At 46.7% G+C, this 24,163-nt stretch overlaps 1 protein-coding gene across 1 annotated transcript; it reads left to right on the top strand.

Moving 5' to 3' along the window:
* The first annotated feature begins 2,671 nt into the window (after window positions 1–2,671).
* On the top strand, window positions 2,672–23,863 carry SSRP1 (structure specific recognition protein 1). The gene is made up of 16 exons (XM_066588214.1): window positions 2,672–2,828; window positions 4,784–4,969; window positions 6,340–6,445; window positions 6,638–6,828; window positions 8,326–8,556; window positions 9,191–9,294; window positions 9,714–9,842; window positions 11,498–11,719; window positions 14,095–14,167; window positions 20,163–20,295; window positions 22,000–22,045; window positions 22,133–22,259; window positions 22,858–23,028; window positions 23,121–23,212; window positions 23,293–23,458; window positions 23,549–23,863. The coding sequence occupies exons 1-16, from the start codon at window positions 2,775–2,777 to the stop codon at window positions 23,609–23,611; spliced, it is 2,094 nt and encodes a 697-aa protein (XP_066444311.1). The 5' UTR covers window positions 2,672–2,774; the 3' UTR covers window positions 23,612–23,863.
* Window positions 23,864–24,163: the final 300 nt, after the last annotated feature.

The following is a 24,163-nucleotide window of genomic DNA, read 5'->3' as shown; positions in this document are numbered from 1 at the left end:
CAGGAAACCTCTGTGTTTGCGGCTTATGCATGCACAAAATCAGATTTTGTGCGTTTTTACACGCGCAAATACGGAGTATTTATGCGTCTAAGGCCTCCTGTCCACAGTCGATATGTCACTGCGTGATAATTTGGCCGCGGATATTGCAGTGAACGCTTCCAATACACTTAACTATGAAAAGCGCAGCCCGACGTCCATGAGTGGAGAATCATAGCGATTCTCCGATCGCGAGATTCGAATCGCGGCATGCTGTGATTTTCTATGGTGAGCCTATCTATCAGATAGTTCTGTCAGTGCTCCCCCGTGGCAGAATATTGCTAGCGATATCCCGCCTCAGCCGTGGACAGGGGGCCTAAGGCCTCATGTCCACGGGGAAAATGAGGCCCGTCACGGATTCTTCACGCAGAATCCGCAGCGGGTCCCTTCTGCCCCTCGGACATGAGGGCTGAAAATAAGAATAAACTCACCTGTCCGGACGATGTGGATCTTCCTTCCTTCGCTGCCGGATCTTCTTTTTTCGGCCCGGCAGATGTGCTCAGAACGCCGTCGGCATGCCGTGTGCCGGGCACATCCACTGGGCTGAAGAAAGAAGATCCGGCCGCGAAGAAGGGAAGAACCGCATCGCCCGGAGAGGTGAGTTTAATTCTGGTACAGGTCTCCCGCGGATCCGGACGGCTTCCATAGGCTTCAATAGAAGCCTGCGGGAGCCGTCCCCGCGGGAGATCCGCACGAAAAATGGAGCATGTACATTTTTTTTCCCGCACGCGGATCCACGCCTGGCGGGAAAAATGACATCCGCAGGTATTTAACTACCTGCTGGTGTCCAGTGCATCCCTATGGGGCGCGGATCCGCGTGCGGGAGAAACGCTGCGGATTTTAACCCCATGGACATGAGGCCTTGAGAAAACTGCTGGCAGGTAGAAACACGCACTGTATCGGAGTATTTCGGCCCGTGGAGATACACATATGGAGATACGGACGCTCCGAGGCGGCCTTCACACTTACGAGAAAATCCCACGTTTTTTAAACAATGCGAGAGCACGTGAAAATGCTGAATTATGAAACCAATGATTTTCTATAGTTTCTTTCACATTTGCGATGTTTTCAGTCATGCGATACGAAGTGCAAAAATAAAGTGGCGCGCTCTATCTTTCTGCGTTTTGAAGTGTTTTTCTCCCATGTTTCCCTGTGGGGCCGCCTTTTTATCGCATCGCGAAGCAGGAACTTGCAATTTCCGTGCGTTCCCTTTTTAACATTAGAAACTCCAAGTGTCTATCGTGAGAAAATCGCCAGCGATGAGGAGACAGCGCTGACGCTCAGATATCTCAGGAGCAAAACGGAGATTTTGCCGCAATTTTGTCACGGCGATATTCTGATTGGCGGCGTGAAGGAGCTCTTAGGCTGAGCGTGGCGTTTCTGTGGAACGAAGGATGCTTTTTTGCGTGCGCATCGGCGTATTTTACTGTACTGTTGGCGCCCACAAAGTATGTTGATGTGCGCCCGCGGCAAACAAAGACATAACGACTTAAATAGCTAATTAGTTAATGAGTTCCAGAAGCTTTATTTCCTTTTATAATGTATGGTATCGCCCATCTCACAGTGTATTACGCGCACATTTGCGTTACCCCACCCCGATGGACTTTTATTGCGCCAATGTGCAGGAAAATGGAGCATATAGTTGTCTTGCGCAACCAAACCCATTGAAAATAATGGGTTCTATTCCCTGCGTACGGCGCGCACAAATACGCCCGTGCGACGCCACTCTTAAAGTGTCACATGGGCGAGAAAATCGTGTGATGCGATAGTCAGTAAAAAGCAGATTAGGATTCCATTGATTCCGCCGATGTAATGTTGGGAGAACAAAACAATGGCGGCATGCCGTATCTTTCTGCGTTTTTTTTATCTCCCATGTTCCCTATGGAGGCTTCTTTTTATCGCATTGCAACAAACGTACGTTGCGATGTAAACATTGGAAAAGTCCTACTGACTTGTGCAATAAAAGAATTGCGTGTTTTTATCTCGAGTGGCAGCAATGCGACATAAAAAAAACAAAAAAGGCTCCGCTGATGTCGCGGGAACAAAGACGCAATTTTCTTGCGGAAGAATTGCCCCGACTGACACCAGCCTCAGGCCGCTTCCACAAAAGCGTCTGTTAAAACGCTGCATTTTCGAGCTGCGCTTTCAACAGCAGTTGTTATTGCACCCCGTCATCCCAACGGGCGCTGAGGTGCGTTAAAAAGCGCTGAAACGCAGTAAAATACAGCAGGCGCCATTCGAAAGTCACGGCGTTGGAGACTTCGCGTTCGAACGCTCGTCTGGTAAGCCCCATCGAAATCATGTTTTACAGCGTTTAGCGTAGCGTTTGGGACGCTGCGCCATAAAGGTGGAGTGTGTAAGCGGCGCCCTAGATGGCGCTATTAAAACCACATTATTGGATGAGGTACAAATGGCGCTGCCATCCACAACATGGCGGTCGGCGGGACCCGCTCTGCGGCCATTTTTTTACAGTTTTAACACTTTTTTTGTCACAGTTGCGGTAATAAATCCCGCCACATGGCTGCAGCGTCTGACCGCGACACCAGATGCAAACGGCCGCCGCCCGTCCTGTCAGAGAGCCGTACCGCACGGTGACCAGGGAGGGCGCACGGCGCCAACCACAACATGGCGGCGGAGGAGAAGTGACGACATTTCAGTCACGGAAGCCGGGAAGAGGCCGCTGAGACTTCCGACGACCGGGCGCGCAGTGGCGGGAAGAGCCGCGGACACGTGACAGCATGGCGGACACCCTGGAGTTCAACGATATCTACCAGGAAGTGAAGGGCTCTATGGTGAGCATGGCGGCCGCACGTGTGCCGGGACCGGGGGCGCCGCACGGCGCGCTAACCCTTTCCTCGCCGGATAGTTTATTATGATTTTGTGTGATCTCCGGTTTTCCTCCCCATACCGATTATTTGGGCCTCCTGGCCGGATTTATTTTTCTGAATCTGCGCAGATGATCCGCAGTGCGAGCCGCTGTAGGGAAGCGCCGCCGTCCGCACTTGGATTCACACGCGCGGACTTACTTTCCGGATGTCCGTGTGGTTGCCGCACGGACGGCTTCTGTTGAAGTCAGTGAAAGCCGTCCGATCCGCGGCAAAGCAGGAGCTTGAATTTAAAAACCCCGTACTGCGCCTGTGTGTGCGCCGCCGGCGCGTCCGTACGCATCCGCAGTACAGAAAATAGAAGACCCGGACCGGTACGCAGGGCCACAGGCAGCGTCAGCTTCTGTGGACATGAGGCTGAGGCCCTCTCCGTCGCTGTCGGGGGGCGCGGTGGCTTCCGCGGGACGAGTTGTTTTTTTCACTAATGTACAGAAAAACTTTTAAAATTCTAAATGGAGTGAAAAGTAAAAAAGAAAACCGCAGTTCCGCCATCTGTGGGATCTTGTTTCTATGGCGCCATGGCGGTACGACTACGACAATCCCAAACTTATACCGCAGGTTTGTTTTTTTCAGGATTCCCTGTCGTTTGTTACCGTTTTGGGGCACATACACCTTTTTTCATCGCTTTTTATGACCGTTTTTTCATGACAGCAGGGCGATCGAAAACCCCGCAGTTTTGCCCTCGTGTATTTTTCCTTCTGGCGATGGCCGCCGTGCGCCATGAACAATGTATGACTTTGATTCGATGACCTTTTACGGACGCAGCGGCGTCAAATATCTTTGTTTTTATTATTTTGACTTTTTATTTTTAACTTTCATTGCTTTTTGTTTTTGTTTTTTTTAAATAAAACTTTTTTATTCTCCTATTTTTTTTAGTTCCCCCAGGCTAACTTCACAGGACAAGCGTGATACGGGCCCGCGATTCCCGGCTTCTTATCGCACTCGCCATCATGTGACTTCCCCGCTGATGTGAGGTGTTTTTATATCAAACCTGCCTTGCATGACTTTGGGGAAGTAGCGATCCACGGCTGTCAGCTGGGAGACCTCACATGGCGGGCACCCAGTGTGTGACGCTGCCGCCGGCCCCAGCGGATGACGCGATGCAAGAGAACACAGCAAGATAGAACATGCTGTGACTTGTTTCCCGCGCGCGGGGCCATGCGTGAAAACCTCGCTTGTGTGTATCGCCCCGTTCTAAAGAATGGGGTTCATACTCACGAGAGATGGGCGTCTCGCAGCGCACAAATCTCGTGCAATTTTTTTTGCCCGTGTGAAGCCGGACGTAGGGGACATGAACTTGCAATGCTTGGGTTGTGTGAGATCAGACAGCGTTCGGACCCTGTGCGCCGGTGGTGACCCCCTGGCTTACCTGTTGGCGTCTTCCCTCTGTGCTGCGCATGCTCCGGCTGGTGCACCGCTGCATGTGCACAGTGCAGTGCTGGCGATGATGCGGCGACTCGCCGCTGGACGGACGGCTTCCATTGATTGCAGTGGAAACCGTCTCTGCAAGTCTTGCACTAGAATAGAACATGCTGCGATTTGATTTTTGTTTTCTCTCCCCACCCCCACCTGCAAGCCGAAAATCGCAGTTGATTTCCGCCTGTGGGCGTGGAAAAGCGTTTTGCGCAGCATGTCCTATGGGCAGTATTTGCTGCAGCATCCGGAAACGAACACTCGCTCCGGAACCCCGCCCGTGTGCATTGGGCCTTACCGTTACATGGCCACCATATGGACGGTCCAGGGCCGGAGCTATTGCTTGTTGGCTCCTAGAGGGGTCCTGATCTGGGGGCCGGTTATCAATGGTGACCTTCAATGAGAACGTTTCCTGCACTCTATTCATGTTTTAATATTTCCTGTTGTAGAATGATGGCCGCCTCCGTTTATCCAAGGCCGGGCTCATGTACAAGAACAGCAAGACGGGGAAGGTGGAGAACATCGCAGCGGCTGATCTGTCGGAGGGTGTGTGGCGTCGGGTAGCACTTGGGCACGGCATCAAGCTTCTAACACGAGCGGGCCATGTGTACAAATACGATGGCTTCAGGGAGGGGGTAAGTAGGCTTGTGGAGGTCATACAGGTGCCTGGTGAGAGCCATTCAACATAGCCTTAAGGCCAGCAGTAGATGCCGCCATGGTCCTCCGGGGAGGTGTGCTCTACACAGGCAGTCACTGTCTACATAGCACGCTAGTTGAGTTTTAGCATGTTGTAAATGGCAGCCTGTATGCTGTGGATGTGCTGACATGGCACCAGCTGGTATGCCTGCTTGTATATAGAGCACACCTAGGTGCAGGTAGATTTGGGGCAGCTGTTGTTTTTGCATGCAGAACCTACACTTTCGAGGGATTTCTTTTGGCTATAACACTGCTGGCACATCCTTAAGGGTGGGCACACCATCCATCAGGAGAGGACTTCGTCTCCTGTGACACCCTTCCTGATTTCATGAGGGTAGCATCTTGGCATATTTATATTTGGACCGTAGAAAGGTCTAAAAGCTCGCTGTTACATCATGTATTTTTGTTAGCCATTAACCCTTTGCAATCCAATTTTCGATTTAGGATTTCCTAGGGGGCTTTTTGTTTCTGGCATTACACAATGGTGCCATCTGCTGGCTAGAGCCAGGACTGCAGTATGGGACATGCTGGAGAGGCCCCCTGACAACAGAGCAGCCAGTAATATACAGTAAGAATACCCTGCCGGACGTCTTCTGACATCGGAGCTGTACAGCCTTCTATCAGAATGTCTTTAGACATCAGACAGTGGATTGCAAAGGGTTAAAAGTTATGTCTACAAGATTACTTGGTTTCTCTTACTGACACCAATCAAAAATAATGGGAACTCCTAGATCAGCAGGATCAATTCCAGGCGTTTCCATTATTTTGATAAAGCCCTGTATATATTTGTCTGCGTTCCCCACATTCAATTTTAGTTTTTATCTCGGGCAACTTGAAGCAATTCTGCCCATCCTCGGGTCATCCGTGTGTGATCTGTATGGTGCCATCCAGAAATCGGCAGGAAGAAAGGGTAATGGCGTCAACTGAAACACCACAATCCCCCACCTCTTAGTGCTCGTCCAAGGGGCCGTGTCTCCTGCTGTAGCCAATTCATTTGAATGGCTCAGTTGCAAGTTAACCCTTTCCAATCCCGTGTCGGAGCTCTGATATAGTCAGGTCTGCCACATGTTAACACTAGGTAGGACAGCTCTCTAATGTCTATGGCTGCTCTGCATAGGTATATTACACTATGCAGGACAGCGCAGATCTGCAGCACTGTCCTGCATAGTGTAATACACATGTGCAGAATAGCCTCCGCCCTCGGAGCTATGTTGTGCACACTATATATAATTTCTAATTGGCATAAGACTGTGTTCATTTCTAATTCCTCATGTAAACACATTCCTATATTTCTGTCTTTTCTCTACAGGAGTTTGAGAAGATTTCTGACTTCTTCAAGACGCACTTCCATGTGGATTTGGTAGAGAAGGATCTGTGTGTGAAAGGATGGAACTGGGGTAGTGCAAGGTTTGGAGGTACGTTGGCTTTAACAAGATATTGGGGGTGGTTTACTAATCCAAATGGGCCAGAATTATTTCAAAATGCGCCAAAAAACCGCAGTACAGGCTGTGGCGCTGAATGCCCTATGCATTTATGCCGCATAGGTTCTTGAGTAAGGGAGCAGAAGGATTCTGTAAGTATATGCCCCTATTCATCTGTTCTTGTAGGACAGCTACTCTCGTTTGATATCGGTGAACAGCCGGCATTTGAGCTTCCTCTCAGCAATGTGTCTCAGTGTACGACGGGGAAGAACGAGGTGACGCTGGAGTTTCACCAGAATGATGATTCCGATGTTTCTCTCATGGAGATTCGTTTCTATGTCCCGCCAACACAAGAAGATGGTGTGGATCCGGTAGAGGTAAAGGTTTTCTTACGTATTGTTTGACTTGTTATATGTACAGTAGCCGTCCAGGCTTGGTGTGAACAGTTTGTACAGACTGCCTCCGACAGTCGGTGGTACTGTGCTAAACCTCAGGAGCCACGCAGAGCCGGAGCATCGCTCTGACGATTAGGAATGATGGAATGACTATAGAGCCCGAACTTTCTCATCATAATAGGGAGGCTAGCAGCTGCAGGCTTTGCGGGATTTACAAGTTTTATATAGTTAGGGCTCCACTCACAGGCGGATATTTGCTGCTGAATCCACGGTCGGCGTCCACACCGCGAATCTGTAGCAAATATTGCCCTTTACTTACTATGGAGATTCGACGCTACCTACACATTTCCGCTCACGCAGCATGCTCCATTTTTGTGCGGATTACAGCCCATCCAGAATTAACACAGTGGACCGGTCCTGGATTACGCATCATCGCCTAGCGACAGTGCGGGGGAAAGATTTAGAAAATATATTGTACATGTGCAACGGCGAACCGCCGGGTCCATTCCTAGTAGAGATTCTTCGGTGACAGAGCAGGTATGCATAGGCCCTGCTTCTAGCAGAGCCGGATACTGCATGCGTTGTGCAGGGGCCCTCACTAAAAGATTAAATGTTCATCAGAGTACCCCAGGACCAATAACCCATCCATAACTTTATTGAAAGTTCATGGTAAAAACAAATAAAGTGCACCCATAAACTTTATGACGTAATGACGTGCGCACTTGCTGTGTGCTATCAATCTCCATGCACTGTCTTGGTATGTATGCGTATAATATACGCCAAGATTGTATGAGGTGAGCAATACGCCCAGGTGAGAGCGGCCTAAAGCAGTACAGTGATGCACAGGTTTGAAGAAAGTATAGAGATTTCATCATGTCCGTCTTTGTCTCTTTTCTGGTATTTCTCAAGTTTCCATCCGATTCCTTTTAGGCCGCCTGCAGACGGCCTGGTCGGATCCCGCTGCGAGAATTCTTGCAGCGGGATGCGGTCCCGTGCCCCTGCAGAGGCCTGCGGCTCATCCGCTCCCGGTGTCTCCTCTTTGCGCTGTGTGCCGGCTGCCAGCTGGCACATGCACAGAGAGGAGCCGGCCTGTCACTACTGACATTTCTGTGCAGGCCTCTGCGAGACCCGCACAGAAGTAGAGCATGCCGTGATTTGTTTTCAACGTATGATTTCACGCAGACAAATCGCGTCCGTCTGCCTAGGATTGCGTTTTCTAATGCAATCTTATGGCACCGGCCACGGACGGAAATTCTATGGGAAATCCCGCCACAAAATTTCCGCCTGTGTGCAGGGGGCCTTACTGCTGCTTATTCTCCTTTTTTGGCAACTGTAATTGACTCCTCCAGTGCGGTGTAGCTGCACACGGCTCAGCGCACACTTTAGTGTCCAGCGCAGCTCCTATTTTCTATGTAATCCTTTTTATATATATTCTTAGTGTGTGTTGTCATTTATGTGCATTTGTTTCTCTGCCTTTAGGCCTTTTCTAAAAACGTCCTCTCCAAGGCAGATGTCATCCAGGCAACAGGCGATGCAGTTTGCATTTTCCGGGAGTTGCAGTGTCTTACTCCCCGTGGTCGTTATGACATACGCATCTATCCCTCTTTTCTCCACCTACATGGAAAAACCTTTGACTATAAAATACCATACACAACTGTGCTCCGGCTTTTCCTACTGCCACATAAGGATCAGCGCCAGATGTTCTTTGTGGTAAGTTTATATATACATACATATATACATACACACACACAGGCAGGTGCCCTAAATACTTGAACTGCATGTTAGTTTGCCAACTAATCCCCATTATTTGTGGTGACACGCCCTTTAACCTCTTGGTGGTTTCTGCTTATTAAGTGGTGACTGTGGCAGGGTTTAATAGAATGCCTGCAGAAATATTGCAGTACATTGTATGAATGATCAAACGAGCTCTAGTTAAAGTCCCGAATAAAAAAATGTTTTAGAGATTTTTTTTTTTATGATTAAAAAAATTTAAGTTTTAAAAACTTCCTCTCCCATTTTTAACATAAAAATCAACACTGAAAAAATTTGATATCAGCAAGGAAGATTAACAGACCATTTAATAGGTGCAGATCCACTCATTACTTATCCTTTAGCATGGCATCTTCAAAGAAAGAAGGAGCTGAGCTGCAGTACCAGATATAGCCACATGCGTACAGACAGAGCTGTGTCAGGGGACACTGGTAGGGGAGGGGGTCCTGTGGGTATCTGGCAACTCACAAAGTTACTTTCCTGGCCTCGATAGGGATTCAGAATGGAGAACATAGATCACTATAAAAATCAAGAAGAATATCTCTTTTAATGTAATGTTTTTTTTGTCCAACAGATAAGTTTGGATCCTCCAATCAAACAGGGGCAGACGCGGTATCACTTCTTAATCCTGCTGTTTTCAAAAGATGAGGACATCACTTTGACCCTCAACATGAGCGAGTGAGTATTGGACGTATTTCTGTAGATTATAAGAATTATCTACTGTATAGACTAAGATATGTATACATGCAGCACCTTCCCATTCTTTAAAAGGGGCTATCTCATCACAGACCACCGCTTTAGTACGAGGGCCACATCAGTGGCTCTCCAGTTTACATGTAATTTATGGATGAACTTAGTCTGCTGGAGCTGTTTCTTGTTAGCGACTCGGCTCTAGCTCAGATAAGGACTTTGCTATTCCCCCTGCTACCACCATATTTGGGTACGCAGTTGTTAGTGTGGGGTGTATCATATTTTGGGGTAAATTCGCACTGTGTGTAATGGTAACTGTACAGTCTGTGGTGCACATGTTCTCGTTGGATCACAGTTTCATATTCATTCTGTTTTGTGTTTATTGCCCCTTTTTTTTTCTTCTGCAGAGAAGAAGTTGAAAAGCGATTCGAAGGAAAACTGAAGAAGAACATGTCTGGGTGTTTATACGAGATGGTTAGTCGCGTCATGAAGGCTCTCGTAAACCGCAAAATCACAGTACCTGGAAATTTCCAAGGGTGAGCTCTTGAGAAGTGTCTGCATCACATGTTTACTGGGTGACCTCCCGTTAAGCAGTGGTGGGTCGAGGGATGGCAGAAAATCTGTCTTCTACCTTGTGAAATACTAAGGTTTTATCAGAAACCTAGTTTTCTTCTACATAAATCCACTGCTCCGTGTCTATCATAATAACGTAATCTGTTGGTCCCAAGGCGTCCTGGAGCCACCAATAGGTGCACGCCATAACCTACTCTAAGGTAATCTTTAGTTAGCAACACTTGGCTGAGATGGATTCGCACACCGAGTTTAGGTCGGGGATTTACCAAATGTTTCCTGGCAGTCCATAGAAGAACATGAAGTTATCTAGATATAATAAGAGTTATCAAAACTGGAGCAAGAGAAAAGTGCAACATTGGGCTATAGCAACCAATGTTGCTGCTTTCATGCCCCAAAATGGGCGTTTAGAAACTGGTTGGGTAACTGTTGCACTTTTCCTTTTTTTTTTTTTTTTCCTTATTTGCACTGATTGTGTTGCATTTTTAGGACATTTTTGACCCTCCCCTCCCCACATTACCTTTTATTTTTCCAAAATGCAGCATGCTGTAGATGGGGCATTTTGAGGGAGTTTCTTCAACCATAGACCACAATTTAACAATATCTACAACTGCCTGTGCGATGCCTGGTGAAATGAGTCAGGGACCCGAGCTCTATTATTGGCTGCAGCCCTGTGACATCCCGTAAACCAGGCGGGACTGCAGCTGTAAACGGAGACCGGAGCGGGGGACAGAGTACCGTCACAGGACACAGTGGGAGCGGGGAGAAGTGCGTATATCACCATTTATTTTAATGCAAAGGAATAGGGTTGTCCAGAGTTCTTACAATTCGGACAACCCCTTAAAAGTAACAGAAGTGGGACAAACTGCGCTGGGGAACTTCGCAAATGGCAACAAGACTAAATGCTTGTCTCCATTTGAAAGTTATAGGTCGTGTTGACGACCATTTTGCTCGTTATCTGGAGCCCTGTGTGTCTTGGCCTAGGAGCCCTGAGTTACTACTGTGTATTCATTTGCTGTAACATGACATCCACTAACAATATTACACATCCTTTTCGGTTTAAAGTTTTCACATATTTATCTGCAAATTAAAATGTTATGATTTTGTGTTTTCTCTGCGTTTTAAAGGGGTTTTCACACTAATGTGAATAGAGGATAAGTGTCAGATCGCTGGGCTCCGACCGCTGCTGCTACTACGGGGGGTCTTGAGATCTATGAGCCCGGTATCGTCCATTAGAATGGAGCGGTGGTGTACATGTGTGACCACCGCTTCATTAAAATCCATGGGACAGCGAGAAGATTGCCGAGCGCATTGCTCACCCCCAATTTGATAGAACTGAATGGAGCGATGGTCATTTATGTACACCACTATTCTATTCCCATGTAGGATAAGGGGTGCAAAGGTTTCAGAATCCCTGAGCGTCTTAGCAGTCACACCCTCTACAATCTGACATTTATCCCTATACATGTGAAAAACAATCGCTGTGTCTCATTCAGGTCCATTCCTGGGCGAAAATAGGACACGCAACAAGCTTCTTGGGCACAACACGCATACACCTGTCTGAATACGCCCTGACAGTCCACCATGTTAATGCGCTCTAATTTTCTTGCTCTTTTGACAGGCACTCTGGAGCCCAGTGCATCACATGTTCATACAAGGCCAGCTCAGGACTGCTGTATCCTCTGGAGCGGGGATTTATATATGTGCACAAGCCCCCCGTCCACATCCGTTTTGATGAAGTCAATTGTGTGAACTTTGCACGTGGCACAACAACCACTAGATCTTTTGACTTTGAAATAGAGACCAAGCAAGCATCACAATACACTTTCAGCAACATTGAGAGGTTGGTTATATCTGGCAATGTAAGGGCATTATACCTGGAAGTTATTTATTAACCTACCTTGTAGGGGTACAACAAAAGCTATCTCCACCATGGCATAACATAGTAGCTGCTGTGCTCTCTGAACAGGAATTATTTTATGTCTTCCTGCACTTAACAATAAAGTGCATCACTAAAGTGTCCTGTCTCTTGATAGGAAGCGAAACTCAACTTGCACATGGCGTTGGGCTTCCCTTCCTACCCCGCGTGGACCAAACATGTCCGTGCTGGGCAGAGAGTAGGCTCACAGTAGTCTGCAATTGTGTAGAGTGAGAAGATAGGTGAGTCTGGCAGTTCATAGCCCAACATAGGGTAAGCTGTCCCTTTCCTCCCAGTAGCTCTGGAGACAGTTTAGCACTGCGGTCCCAAATCATAAGTCATTGTACATCCTCACTTTTTTAATAGAAGTTGTTTTCAGTATCTAAGACGTGTAAAGGACCATTGAGGGACACACAAAGCCATGGTCATGGGCTGCTGCCACTTGGGCACTAAGAAACAAACGTTGGCTGCCCCTATGCAAGCTATAACGCAGCCTATAGGCACTGAGCTAACATTAAGTGCACCGTGTTAAGGATATGTGCATACCAGAGCATGGTGCACCGCTGCAAGGCTCAGAAGACCAGACTCAAGAAGCCCACCATAGGAAAGAAGGTGAGTGAGTATGACTCGCCCATCTGGCCCTCTTCCCTATCTTTCTGGCCTTTTTACTTCGGCTCTTCTTCCTTCCACCTGGTGCTCCCCAGGTTCTCCTCGCCTTTCTATTCCAACAGCACCTCCAGTCCCCACAGTTATCCCACCTACCACTTCAGTCCGTGGAGTATTTTGCTGCTCTCTCCTTTTCCAAAGCCCGCTCCAAAGTTGAACAAGGCTCTTTCCCTCCCTTTCCCCCCCCCCCCCCCCCCCCCCCCATCCCTGGTTCTTTTTTGGCTCATGGTGGCATAACTCGCTTTTTTCAGGTGGGTGTCCTAATCTAGACCCTGGCTTTGTGGCCAAGGCCAGCTGATAACTGCGGTCCTCTTGTATCCTCCTCCTCCTCCCTTGGCACCACCGCTTGATTATAAGCCCTGACTTTGTAGCCTAGTAAAACGTGGTTGCTGTTACTCCATGGCACTTCAGCTTAGGGGCTACTAGTCAGGTATTTAAATGGCTGCTAAACCATCTTCCCCCTTCATTGACACACTTTTGCACCACCGTGGTGCAGGGACAACTGCTTCTGTCTCTGGGCAGCCTGAGTAATTTAGGTTTTGTGGATTCATTACCAAGTTGGGCAAAGTGTACTTCTGCTCCTTGCATCCAGTGCCTGAGATAGCAGAAAACAGGTTACGACAGATGCATTATTAACCCCTTAGGCTCTGCCCTAATTATCTACTTCTTCCTTTGCCACTCAAGAAGATCATACAAAATGAGTGGCCCAGAAGAGGCTTGAGTTGATCCTGCATGAAGACGCCCCGTGGTGTCCGCTGCAAGGTGTGGTGTCTAACCTACCAAAACTTCTAACCCCATTATACGGTCTTTCTTCCAGTTGTTACACACACAGTTTCCCATTATAGGCCTCCTGTGTGATCTGTACCTGTTCATATTCTGCTTCCCCCATCCTGTTGGCCTTTGATACTCCTGCCCTTCCCTGTCATTTCAACTTTTTAATGCTCCAGAATAGGCCGGTTCCATATCTCGTTTTCCACCTTTCACCACAATAAGAGAATGGGTGCCGCAAGACCAAATGTCCTTCAGCCGACCACCTGGAAATGGTTCCAACAGACAACGATCGTATAGTGGACAATTCTATACCTTTTTATCCTAGACAGTAGTCCATCCACAAGTATAATACTGGGTGGGCCGCCTCCTATATCTTGTCAACCTTTCCTTGATGTGCATGGGCTCCCTAATTGGAGTGATGATTTAGGGGTTACGGGCTTTCTAAAAACCCATACCTTGTTGGATCTGCTCAGCTATATGCAAGGCATACTATGTGACTGCGAGAAGGTCCCCAGTCCTGGATATCAGAGCACTCCGCCGGGATGGTGGTGCACTGACCAGGATGCAGCCATCAGACTCCGGCGCCATCTTGTCCTTCATATCTTTTTCCCATTCTACCAGGCACCTGCCAATTGCTCTTTGGTTCTGTTGCCTCTTGGCTGTCTTTCCTTCTGTCTGGGTACAGACCCGACTAGCTCGGTGCCTATAGGCTGGGTATAGGCAGTGTAGGGGGAAGATGACTTTTTTTTCCTTTACTGTCCCACCTCCTAGGAAGACTAAAAATTGTACAATGAGTGCAGAAATCTATTTTTTTTTTCTTACTGTAAATATGGACACTTATAACTGTGATAATTCTCTTCCAGGGAGGAATACGGGAAATTGTTTGACTTTGTCAATGCAAAGAAACTAAACATCAAAAACAGAGGCTTGAAAGAGGTAAGCTTGGTTTACTGCAGCGTCTCCTCATTTATGGTCTTTAAATGCTGTTCTTCATGGTTTTCTCCCCTGTTTTTGTATGTTAGAAGTCACAGGTCAGCACCCTCTGCCCCGGGCCCAGGTTATACGTGTGCAGTGTGGATTTGCAATGTGTGTATTCACAAGGAGTTCTAAGCATGGAATATGATGCAGAAGTAACAGCATGGAGGGCATCACTGCCTTGTATGCCAATACTCATGTCAGAGCAGCCTACTGCCTCGCCATGTATCCCGAGAGTTACAGATATTCTTGCATGTCTTTCCGATAGACGTTCATGCACCTAACACTATAGACGTAACCGGGCAGGGATCAAGTGTTCATGGCTGCTTCTAGAACACCTGGAAGTTCTCTCCTAAGGGCTCGTTCACACAAGCAAATTTGTGCAGCATATTACACACACAGATTTTGCGCTTAATATGCAGTGAATAGAAGGCATTGATGTCAACGGGTTTACTGACTCGAGTGGGGTTTTTTTTATGCGATGTGTGATTGCGTGAAGAAATATATGTGGCATGAACTATCTTGGTGCACCACACAAGCCCATTGAAATCAATGTACGTGTGTAAATGCACTTGACATATACTGAAAAATGCGTATTTACCGCGCATATATGCACAAAATCTGTGTGATTCTGTGCTTATTTTTATTGTGTGCGCAAACACGCTGTGTATTTGCACATATATATACATGCAGGCGTAAGCACATTTCGGCTGTGCAAATATGTGGCGTATCTGCGTGGCCGACAAGCGCTTATGCCCGTGTGAACAAGCCCTCAGTGTCTGCTAATTTTAACCCGGCGTCGTGTCAGAAACAATTAGGTCTCAGGATCGGTAGTCCGTGTTTCCTGCACTTGTGCCACTTAATTGCTCCATTTCTAAGTATGTATGCATGGTTGCATGGCTTTCCTGCGATGTCTGTCACTTGTTCAAATGTGTTCAAAAACTTACAGCTAGAGATGAGACGTGTGACTAAACCTTAATGAAGTGCTAGGGAACCCGGGGGAAGCCACTCTGCGCGGCGATGTGTGTGGAGCGCTGTGTTGCACCCTTCCCTGCTGTTTGCCTAGACGTCTCCCAGGGTATAGGTTTCTCGGCTGGACTGACCTTGTTTTTGACTTCGTGTTGTTAGTGATTACTCTCCTTTTAAATTTTCATAGTGTAAACTTCACTTTCAACTTATGTGCCAAAAGTTTTGATCAGTGCATGTCCCGCTGCTGAGACTCCTGCTGATTGCTACAACGAGAGGGTCCCTCCCTCCCACGTCCAGCCCCCTCCATTGCAAACAGCCGGCAAGGGGCAGAGAGGAAGAGGATTGAGTTTAGCAGTCACGCTGCTAAACTTCTTCCCACCTCCCCTTTCGGCTGCTGTCATTGGTTTCCATAGGAGTCTATGGCAGTGGACGTATTTCAGCCGGGAAAGATAGTTCCTGGATTTTCTGTCCTGCCCGGCACTATATTGGCCAGCCGGGTGCTTTTACGCCGCGGGAATATTCCTGTGTGATCTGATGCATTGGAATCCAATGCATCAGATAGTAGCATATATCGTCCCTGAAAACACCGGCCGATATACGCTCGTGTGAATAAGCCCTCAGTCTGCAGCTAGATCACAGTTAGGCCGGCTGCACACGAGCGTGACCGTCACGGCGCCCCCCAGGAGACCCCATACTTACCTGCGGTTCCGACGTTCTCGCTCCCACATGATGCTTCCCCGCCCACCTCCGCCACGTCATGTGACACGCCCACCGCGTCACATGACGCGGCGGTGGTGGGCAGGGAAGCGGTTTCACGCTATCTTCCGCTGTGCTACAGCGGAAGATAGCGTGAACGGACGGCTTCCATTGACTGCAATGGAAGCCGTTCGCGCGTACACCCGCGACAAATAGAGCATGCCGCGGGTGAGGACGGGTGAAATCACGGTGCGGAATTCCGCGGTGGAATTCCGCACCGTGAGCCCTGAGCTATTAGGTTCAATAGAACCTAATAACTGCGGGCAACGCAACGGATTTCCACCGCGAATTACGCGGCGGAAATCCGTTCGTGGGAAGGAGGCCTTAGAGTTGATTAGATCTTGTTCTTGTTTTAAAAACAAGAATGCAGCAAAATAAATATATAATGGGGAGATTTTTTTTTCCCTTTAGTATATAATAAGCCCTATTTTTTTGGACTACAAGATGCCCCTGACTATAGGATGCACTCTAGATTTAGGCTATAGAAAATAGTTTTTTTTCTTCCTATTTCATACTAATTTGCAAAATCTTCCTGATTTAATGATTGACCTATACTTTTGTATGTTTGAGCTCCCCCTCAGAATTCTTTAGTTGAGATTAACAGACAGACCCCCCATATAAAATATGACAAGGGAGCCCCAGAATGGCCGTTAAAAATAAGGGGCTTCTTCCTCATTGATGGAGATATTGGGCACGTATAGTATATAATGCTGTTCCGCACATTTGATTGTCCACCTCTGGTCTGACTGTGGAGGAGCTCATGAGCGGCTGATGTAGAGAACTCTTCACTGGGATGGTGAGCACATTTTATGGGGGCTGCACTCGCGGGCCGGAGGATAATACGGATCACACGGTTTGCCCTGTCCGGATGCTAGGCCAGTTCATAAACTGCAGCCGGCTCTGTATGCACTTCACAAAGTGCAGCAATAGACTGGAGCGGAGCGCAGACTGTCATCAGTCAGGAGGTGGAGCAGGCCGAGAAGAAGAGCCTCATGGGTTGTGTGATCACTCAGGATCAGCTGGGCGGGCGGAGGTGGCTGACAGGAGCTGGCAGTGGATGTGTCCACCTTATAACCAGGCAGGGTTTCTAGTAGGTAGCTAAGTGATCAGGCAGAGTGCGTTGAGCGCCCTGTCAGATCATTAAGGAAGCGATCAGGGGGTCTAGTTCTTCAGAGTATAAGACGCAGGGACTTTGGTAAGATTTTTTTTCTTGCCAAAAAACGCATCTTATAGTCTGAAAAATAGGTTGTATGTATAAAGTGCAATGTGGGGTTTTGACGTGCGCCTGGTCTCCACCTTCACAAAGTATATTGGTAATGAGTGGTTCAGTTTATTTTAATTATGAAATTTAGGTTTTATTATGTGTTAAATGTAAATATAGGAATTATGTCCTACCGTTAATTTGGTTTCCATCATGAGGAAACCCCTTAAGGACGCGGACGCTTTTTTCATTTTTCTTCCCACCTTTTAAAAAATCGTAACTCCTTCATTTATCCATCGACGTCGCTGTATGAAGGTTGTTTTTTGTGGGACGAGTTGTATTTTTAAATGGTGCTATTTAATATACCATATAATGTACAGAAAAACTAAGTGGAGTGAAATGGGGAAAAAAATGACATTCCGCCATCTTTCTGTGCATCTTGTTTCTACGGCGCACAAACTGCAACAAAAATGACATAACTTTATTCTTTGGATCAGTACGATTGCTACGATATTAAACGTGCGTGCGTGTGTGTGTGTGTAGATCTATATCTACCTATTTTATTTTTTTTGCTGTACTATATTATTTTTTTTCAATTATTTTCTGCCACCAGCTTCTGTGCGCAATAATGTTTTTATTTTTCCGTCGACATAGTTGTGCAAGGGGTTATTTTTTTTAATTTTTTTTTGCAGGACGTTCTGTAGTTGCGTTGGTACCATTTTGGAATACATAGAACTTTTTGATCGCTTTTTATTGCATTTTTTTCCTGAGAGACGGGGTAACCGAAAGTGCATTTCTGGCGTTCTTTATTTTTTTTTTTTCAGACAACATTTACCATGCAGGGTAAATTATGCACTGCTCTGATCGGACTTTTACCAACGCATTGATACCAAATATGTATTTTTGTTTTATGATTCTAGATATAGCAAAAGGGGGTGATTTTTAAACTTTCCTTTTTTTTATTTTTTATTTTTTTTACAATTAGTAAAACTTTATTGATCTTATTTTTACTTTTTCTTTTTTACTTCCCTTAGGGGACTACAACATGTGATGCTTTGATCGCTCCTGCAGTATGATGTAATGCTATAGCATTACATCATACTGCAATCTGGCAGGCAGTCTATGAATCCACCCCACGGGGATGGCTCGATAGGCAGCCCGGGGGCCTTTCAGAAGGCCACCGGCTGCCATGACATCCGCACGGCTCCCTGCGATCTCATCACGGGGCGGGCGGGCCATACGGGACCTCCGAACATCTTTCAGGGGATTTAAATGCCGCCATCAGAACTGATTGCAGTTATTGCCCACGGGTGTCAGCTGTAATAAACAGCTGACACCCGCTCTGTATGAAGAGAGGTCGCCCTGTGACCTCTCTTCATACATACCCCGACACTGCAGGATGTAAATGTACGTCCTGCAGCGTTAAGGGGTTAAAGGCCTCTCCTACCCACCCTCTGTTTTTCCAATAACTACAGCAGATGCCAACATAACAGATTTATTAAACAATTTATACAATATTACTTCACACATGTACCAGGGGAGAAAAATCTGTCTAGGGTGGGAATGTAGAGGTGCCGTCATGATGGACTTCTGGAAACTAAATTAATAGTAAGACATTTCTACATTCCACATCATCCAGTCCTGGCAGAACGACTGGAGCAATACCAGGTCATAATTTTCAGTGGGGACTAGAGTTTACCTCCAAAAGCAAGTTCTCTGTTGCCTAAACCTTAAGGGTTCTAGGACTTGGACCCTTCTCAAATCCAGCCTGGGGGGAAGTCAAGGATTCTAGATGTATCCGGATCCTGTAAATCTGGTTGCTCCAAACCACACCATAAGCAGAACTTTCTCCATACACTTGAGCATATGAAATATGTGATGGCTTTACGACTCTGAAAGACCCTGGTCGAAAAGTCTTGGCTTGTGATGGTTCATGGTCTTGGCATCGTGATCTGGCGATTATATTGGACCCTGAGACAGAAGTTGTGGATGGTAGGAATGGGGTCTCGGACTCAAGGAGAGCGGGAACCAGGATGTTCTGGTCCAGAAAGGAGCTATGAGAATCTCTGTGCTTCTGCTCCCCTGTATTGTGTATAGAACCAAGGGAATAAAAGGTAGTGTGGGGAAGGCATAAGCCAGATCCATGCCCCATGGTTGGGAGAGCACATCCAGACCTGTCGGGCTGCCTCTTGAGCTTAGGGGAAAGAATGTGGTATTTTGAGTTTCTTTCGGTTGCAAACAAATGTCCTATCTTAGGGTGTTGCCTTGAAACGCATCAGCCATTGTTTTCCATGGGGCAGGCAAAACATCGACCGTCATTGGAAGTGCATGCGAGTGCGATGTGAGATTTCCTATTGAAAACAATGGGAAACCGTTCGTAATCCATCGCCGCGGTGGAGGATCGCTACTTCCCTTAAGTAATGCGAGGCGTTTTTAACACAAGAACGACTTTCATCCGCAGGGACATTGCATGTTGGCGAGCGTGGTATTGGGACGCATCTCATGGCCTGATATTTCACTCATCCATGTGACATTAGCCTTAGAAAGACATTGGTAAAATTTATGTATGGCCACCTGCCAAAGATCTGGTGCAAAAGTTGTATATTTTTGTGCAAGTTGTACTTGTGCAAAAATTAGCGACTTCTTTCCATCATCCTCCTTGTTTTCCTAAAATGTAGGGAAGACTTAACAGAAGGGGAGCGCTCCACCCGGCTGATGTACTCTGTTGTATGTGAAAACCCAGCCTTAATGATGACTCAAATGTACCCCAGCTCATAGCTGGCATCAATGTGACTCCTGACACATGGGGTAACCACATTTATTCAGATTGGTGTGCCTCTTAATTTGGCGGATTTCACTCCAGCGCACTGCAGATTAAAACCCGGTCTAAGTAGATGCCCGCCTTTAGGTTTGCTGATCTGCATGACTTGGTCATCTGGGAGGTGATTCCCTGTAATGAAGTGCTACATGCGTGCTCTTGGCAGCTCGTTAATGCCTTGTGCCCCTTGTTTATCGACTTCTCTCCTGTAGGGTGTGAAGCAGCCGTATGATGATTATGCGGACTCTGATGATGATCAGCAGCATGATGCTTATTTGGAGAGAATGAAAGAAGAAGGAAAGATTCGGGAGAATGCAGACAGCGATGACTCTGGAGATGAGACGGGTGAGAGGGAAATGTGCTTCACATTGCAAATAATAAAACCTAATGTGCTTTTAGCTGTTCCGTTAGACCGTCTTGTAACGCCAATTTCACACATTGTTGTACTGTGCTTTTTGCTCCCCCCTGCTATCCCGACGCCCTCCGAATCTTTTCGCCCGATTAGGCGGTTACTCAAAAAAAGTGATGCTCGATCGAGTAACTGCTCTAAACGAGCACATTCGCTCATCTCTAACTATATTGGGATCCATTGGGTTCCTGCGCCTGTCTGCCATTTTTACCAGACTTAAAAGTCCTACATGCACAACTTTTTTTCATCCAGCATTTCCTGCCAGCCAGAAAGGCTCGGAACGGAGCCTTCTATGCAGTTGTGAATCGAGCCTTTGTTGCACCCTTTGCCATTTTGGAATCTGTATAGAAATTTCTTAGATGGAGGTCTTATATTACCTATAAACAAGATTTCCATCTGCTTAAGTGATATTTAACTAATATTGGCAAACACAGGGTTTGTAAGTGTAATTGTAAAATTCCCCAATTAGTTTTACATGAGGTAGTTTGGGCACTTAGTCATCACTATTAAGTGGGTTGGTAGTTAATATTTCTAATATCTTTAGTATTATAAGATGATGAGCTAATATTCATACACCATAGGCCCCCGGCACACGGGCGGAAATTCAGACGCAGAGTTTCCGCCTGTGCCCGCTTGCATAGGATTGCATTAGATAATGCAGTCCTATGCACACAGCCGCGATTTGCCCGCATGAAAACAAATTGCGGCATGTTCTATTTCTGTGCGGGTCTCGCAGAGGCCTGCACAGAAATGTCACTGGTGAGGGGCTGGCTTCACTCAGCGCATGCGCCAGCTGGGCGACAGCCTGCACATCACAGAGCAGAGGAGACGCCGGGAGCGGGTGAGCCACAGGGCTGTGCAGGGGCATGGGTCTGCATCCCGCTGCAAGAATTCTCACAGCGGGATCCGACCCGGCTGTCTGCGGGCCGCCTTATACATCTTTTTGTTCTTTTATTTCTCAGCACGTTAGAAGACCCGTTGCTGTACAGTAGTTGAAGGCTAATACTTCGTATTTCTGGGGTCTAGGGTGGTTAACACGCCAGGGGGCTTTCCGATTTTATGTAAATAAACCGTATTCACATTATATAAAGTAAGAAGAAAAATGTATATTGCTAATACTCCTGGGCAATTTATCAACTGTGCTGCTCCATTTTTTTTGCCTAATGAGAACTCGGTCCAATTTTTTTCAAACCCTCTAAAAGTTAAAAATTACAGATCCCCATAACAAAATGCCAGCCAGATAACCCCCTGCATACCAATTAGTCAGAATAGATAGCGTAGGGCTGGGCGATCAATCAAATTAATTTGCCATTCTAATGGAGCACAATTCCAACTTTCATCAAAATCGATAAGAGTGGGCTAGTGTTGGGGCTGAGACCTCATGGCAGCAGGATGGGATACACAGTGTGAAGGAGGTCGGGTGGGTGCATTGATGAACCTGGGAGACTGATTTATATATACTGGGTGGGTTACATAATGAATGAAAACAATTTTTGAACCGTTCTCCTCCATGTACATACGGGTTGAGTAAACAGTTGCAGAGTATGAGAATAGGAGAATGAGTGCCGCAAAGTCCGCCATTGCTGTACATCTGCTTCGTAGTCCACTGCTTTACACTTGCTGCATTTGTGTACTTGTAGATGAATCCTTTAATCCCGGAGAGGAGGAGGATGAAGTTGCAGAAGAGTAAGTAACATGAACTAAGCAGTGCCTCGCCCTCGTATGCAGCGCATTCACCGCTGTTTTCCATCTTGCTTGTTTCGCCCATTGCAGATTTGATAGTAATCCCTCTGCCAGTTCATCCAGTGCTGGTAGTGATGAAGATGAGGGAGAAAAGAAGAAAAAGAAAGCCAAGAAACCGAAAATCGTTAAAGAGAAGAAGCCAAGGAAAAAGGCAGAGGTAACACCAATAGGAATGGTAAAGATATCTTTAGAAAAGTTATATCTACTTCCCATTTACACCCCTTCACTTCGGGAAATGTGCAGAGATTATATGAATTGTATCCATCTAGGCATGTGTGCCATATATTAGCAGGATATGCCACCCGTGTCTGATCGGCACAGTTCCAACAGCCGTGACTTTCACGGATTGCTGAAACAAAGGCAGCATCACTAAGCCATTTCTGGCCTGTCCCATGGTCAACCATTGACTGTGACGGACTGAGCATGTGGTCTCTGTAGAACAGCTCCTCACTTCATCCGATCAGACATTTGTGACTTATCACTATGATAAGGCATTAATGTTTAGACTCTGACAACCCTTTCAAGTGAAAAATGCGCTGTAAGACATGGTCCACTGTTGTACTGTCTGTGCATAAAGACGTTTTTATGCACATTTATACATGCATAACAGTAAATGGTTGAGGGACGCTTTCCTCTTTGATCTCCTGGAAACATTTGCCATCTTTCATTTAGCAAGAAAATGGAGAGATAGTCGCTGCCTTGGCTTATTCTTTTGATACGGGTCAGTTATTAATTTTTGTTTCCGTCACTTTTAGGGTAAAAAAGGCAAAGACCCCGCTGCACCAAAACGACCAATGTCTGCATACATGCTGTGGTTGAATGCCAGCCGTGAGAAGATACGGGGTGAGAATCCTGGCATCAGCATCACTGACCTGTCCAAAAAAGCAGGGGAGATATGGAAAAGCATGAACAAAGAGAAAAAAGAGGTAAGAACGCCCTTATGTAGGTAAAACCGAACTTGACCCCAGCTGACATTCCCGTTTGTGTTGTAAGTAGACACTTCTCTTTGTTTTGTTAGGAATGGGATCGTAAAGCAGAGGAAGCCAAGCGGGATTATGAGAAAGCCATGAAGGAATACAATGAGGGTAATCAATCTGAAGCACCCAAAAAGTGAGTGGGCTCATTACACATCAGCAGTCGCCTTTTGTGTCACGTTGTAGTTTTCTACTGACTGTTTGTTTCTTTTGAAGGGATAAGAAGTCAAAAACAGAGAAGAAATCGGCAAAAAAGCCCGAAAAGGGGAAATCGGTGAAAGCGGTATCTCCTGCAAGAACTCCAGTTAAGACCAACACAGTTAAGAGCAAAGAATTTGTGTCCAGCGACGAAAGCTCCTCTGATGAAAGCGCACGTAAAAAGGTACACGCCGATACAGTCTGTCATTTTGCTCTATCCCCTCCCCCGGTGGGCTGTCTGCTTTAACGTCTTGTAAATGGTTTACTTTGTCAGGGTTCAGAAGACGAAGAGATGGCAAGTACCCCACCGAGTTCGAACGAGTCGGGATCTGACTAAGACGATAATTTGCGTGTCTGTAGGAGTCTTTGGCTTGGAAGTCTCTTCAGAGGTTTTTTTTTTTCCCCCCCCCTTGGCCCCAGGACTGAAAGAAAAGTCTACATTTTCAGAGGATTTGTCGCTGCTTATGAGAAATGCACGTTCCCAGAGTGGAAATGGTCTACTTTCTAAATGTCAAAATTTGTAGTGTTTTATTTCATGTTTTTTCCCTTCTTATCTCCGTTTTTGTAATAAAATATTTTTTTGAGTTTCCTTCCTCTTCTTGGATCCGTATCATTTTGTGTACATTTTAGAGATAATTGCTAATTTAATTGTGCTGCCTTCGCAGACCACCTTGCCATCTAGCACTTACAAGACGCCTCCTGGATACTAAGTGTGTATAATATGGTTAAAGAGCCTGAAGCAGAGTCTCCAGTGCGTAAGTAATGTGCTGGGATCAATCTGAAGCCAAAAGCGCAAAAATAATCCTACTTCGCCGTTCTACCCTTAAAATTGTGGCCTGTGGCTCCTCATCTATAGGGTGACATGTATGGGACTGAACTTCCAGGAATG

Source organism: Eleutherodactylus coqui, chromosome 13 (assembly GCF_035609145.1).
Source record: "Eleutherodactylus coqui strain aEleCoq1 chromosome 13, aEleCoq1.hap1, whole genome shotgun sequence".
Lineage (NCBI taxonomy): Eukaryota > Metazoa > Chordata > Amphibia > Anura > Eleutherodactylidae > Eleutherodactylus > Eleutherodactylus coqui.
This window is presented reverse-complemented; position numbering and strand designations above follow the sequence as displayed.

Coding starts and splice junctions, on each gene's coding strand:
- SSRP1 (XM_066588214.1), top strand. CDS start 2,775: ATGGCGGACACCCTGGAGTTCAACGATATCTACCAGGAAGTGAAGGGC. Junction 9,295..9,713: donor TTGACCCTCAACATGAGCGA/GTGAGTATTGGA, acceptor TTTCTTCTGCAG/AGAAGAAGTTGAAAAGCGAT. Junction 14,168..20,162: donor AAAACAGAGGCTTGAAAGAG/GTAAGCTTGGTT, acceptor TCTCTCCTGTAG/GGTGTGAAGCAGCCGTATGA.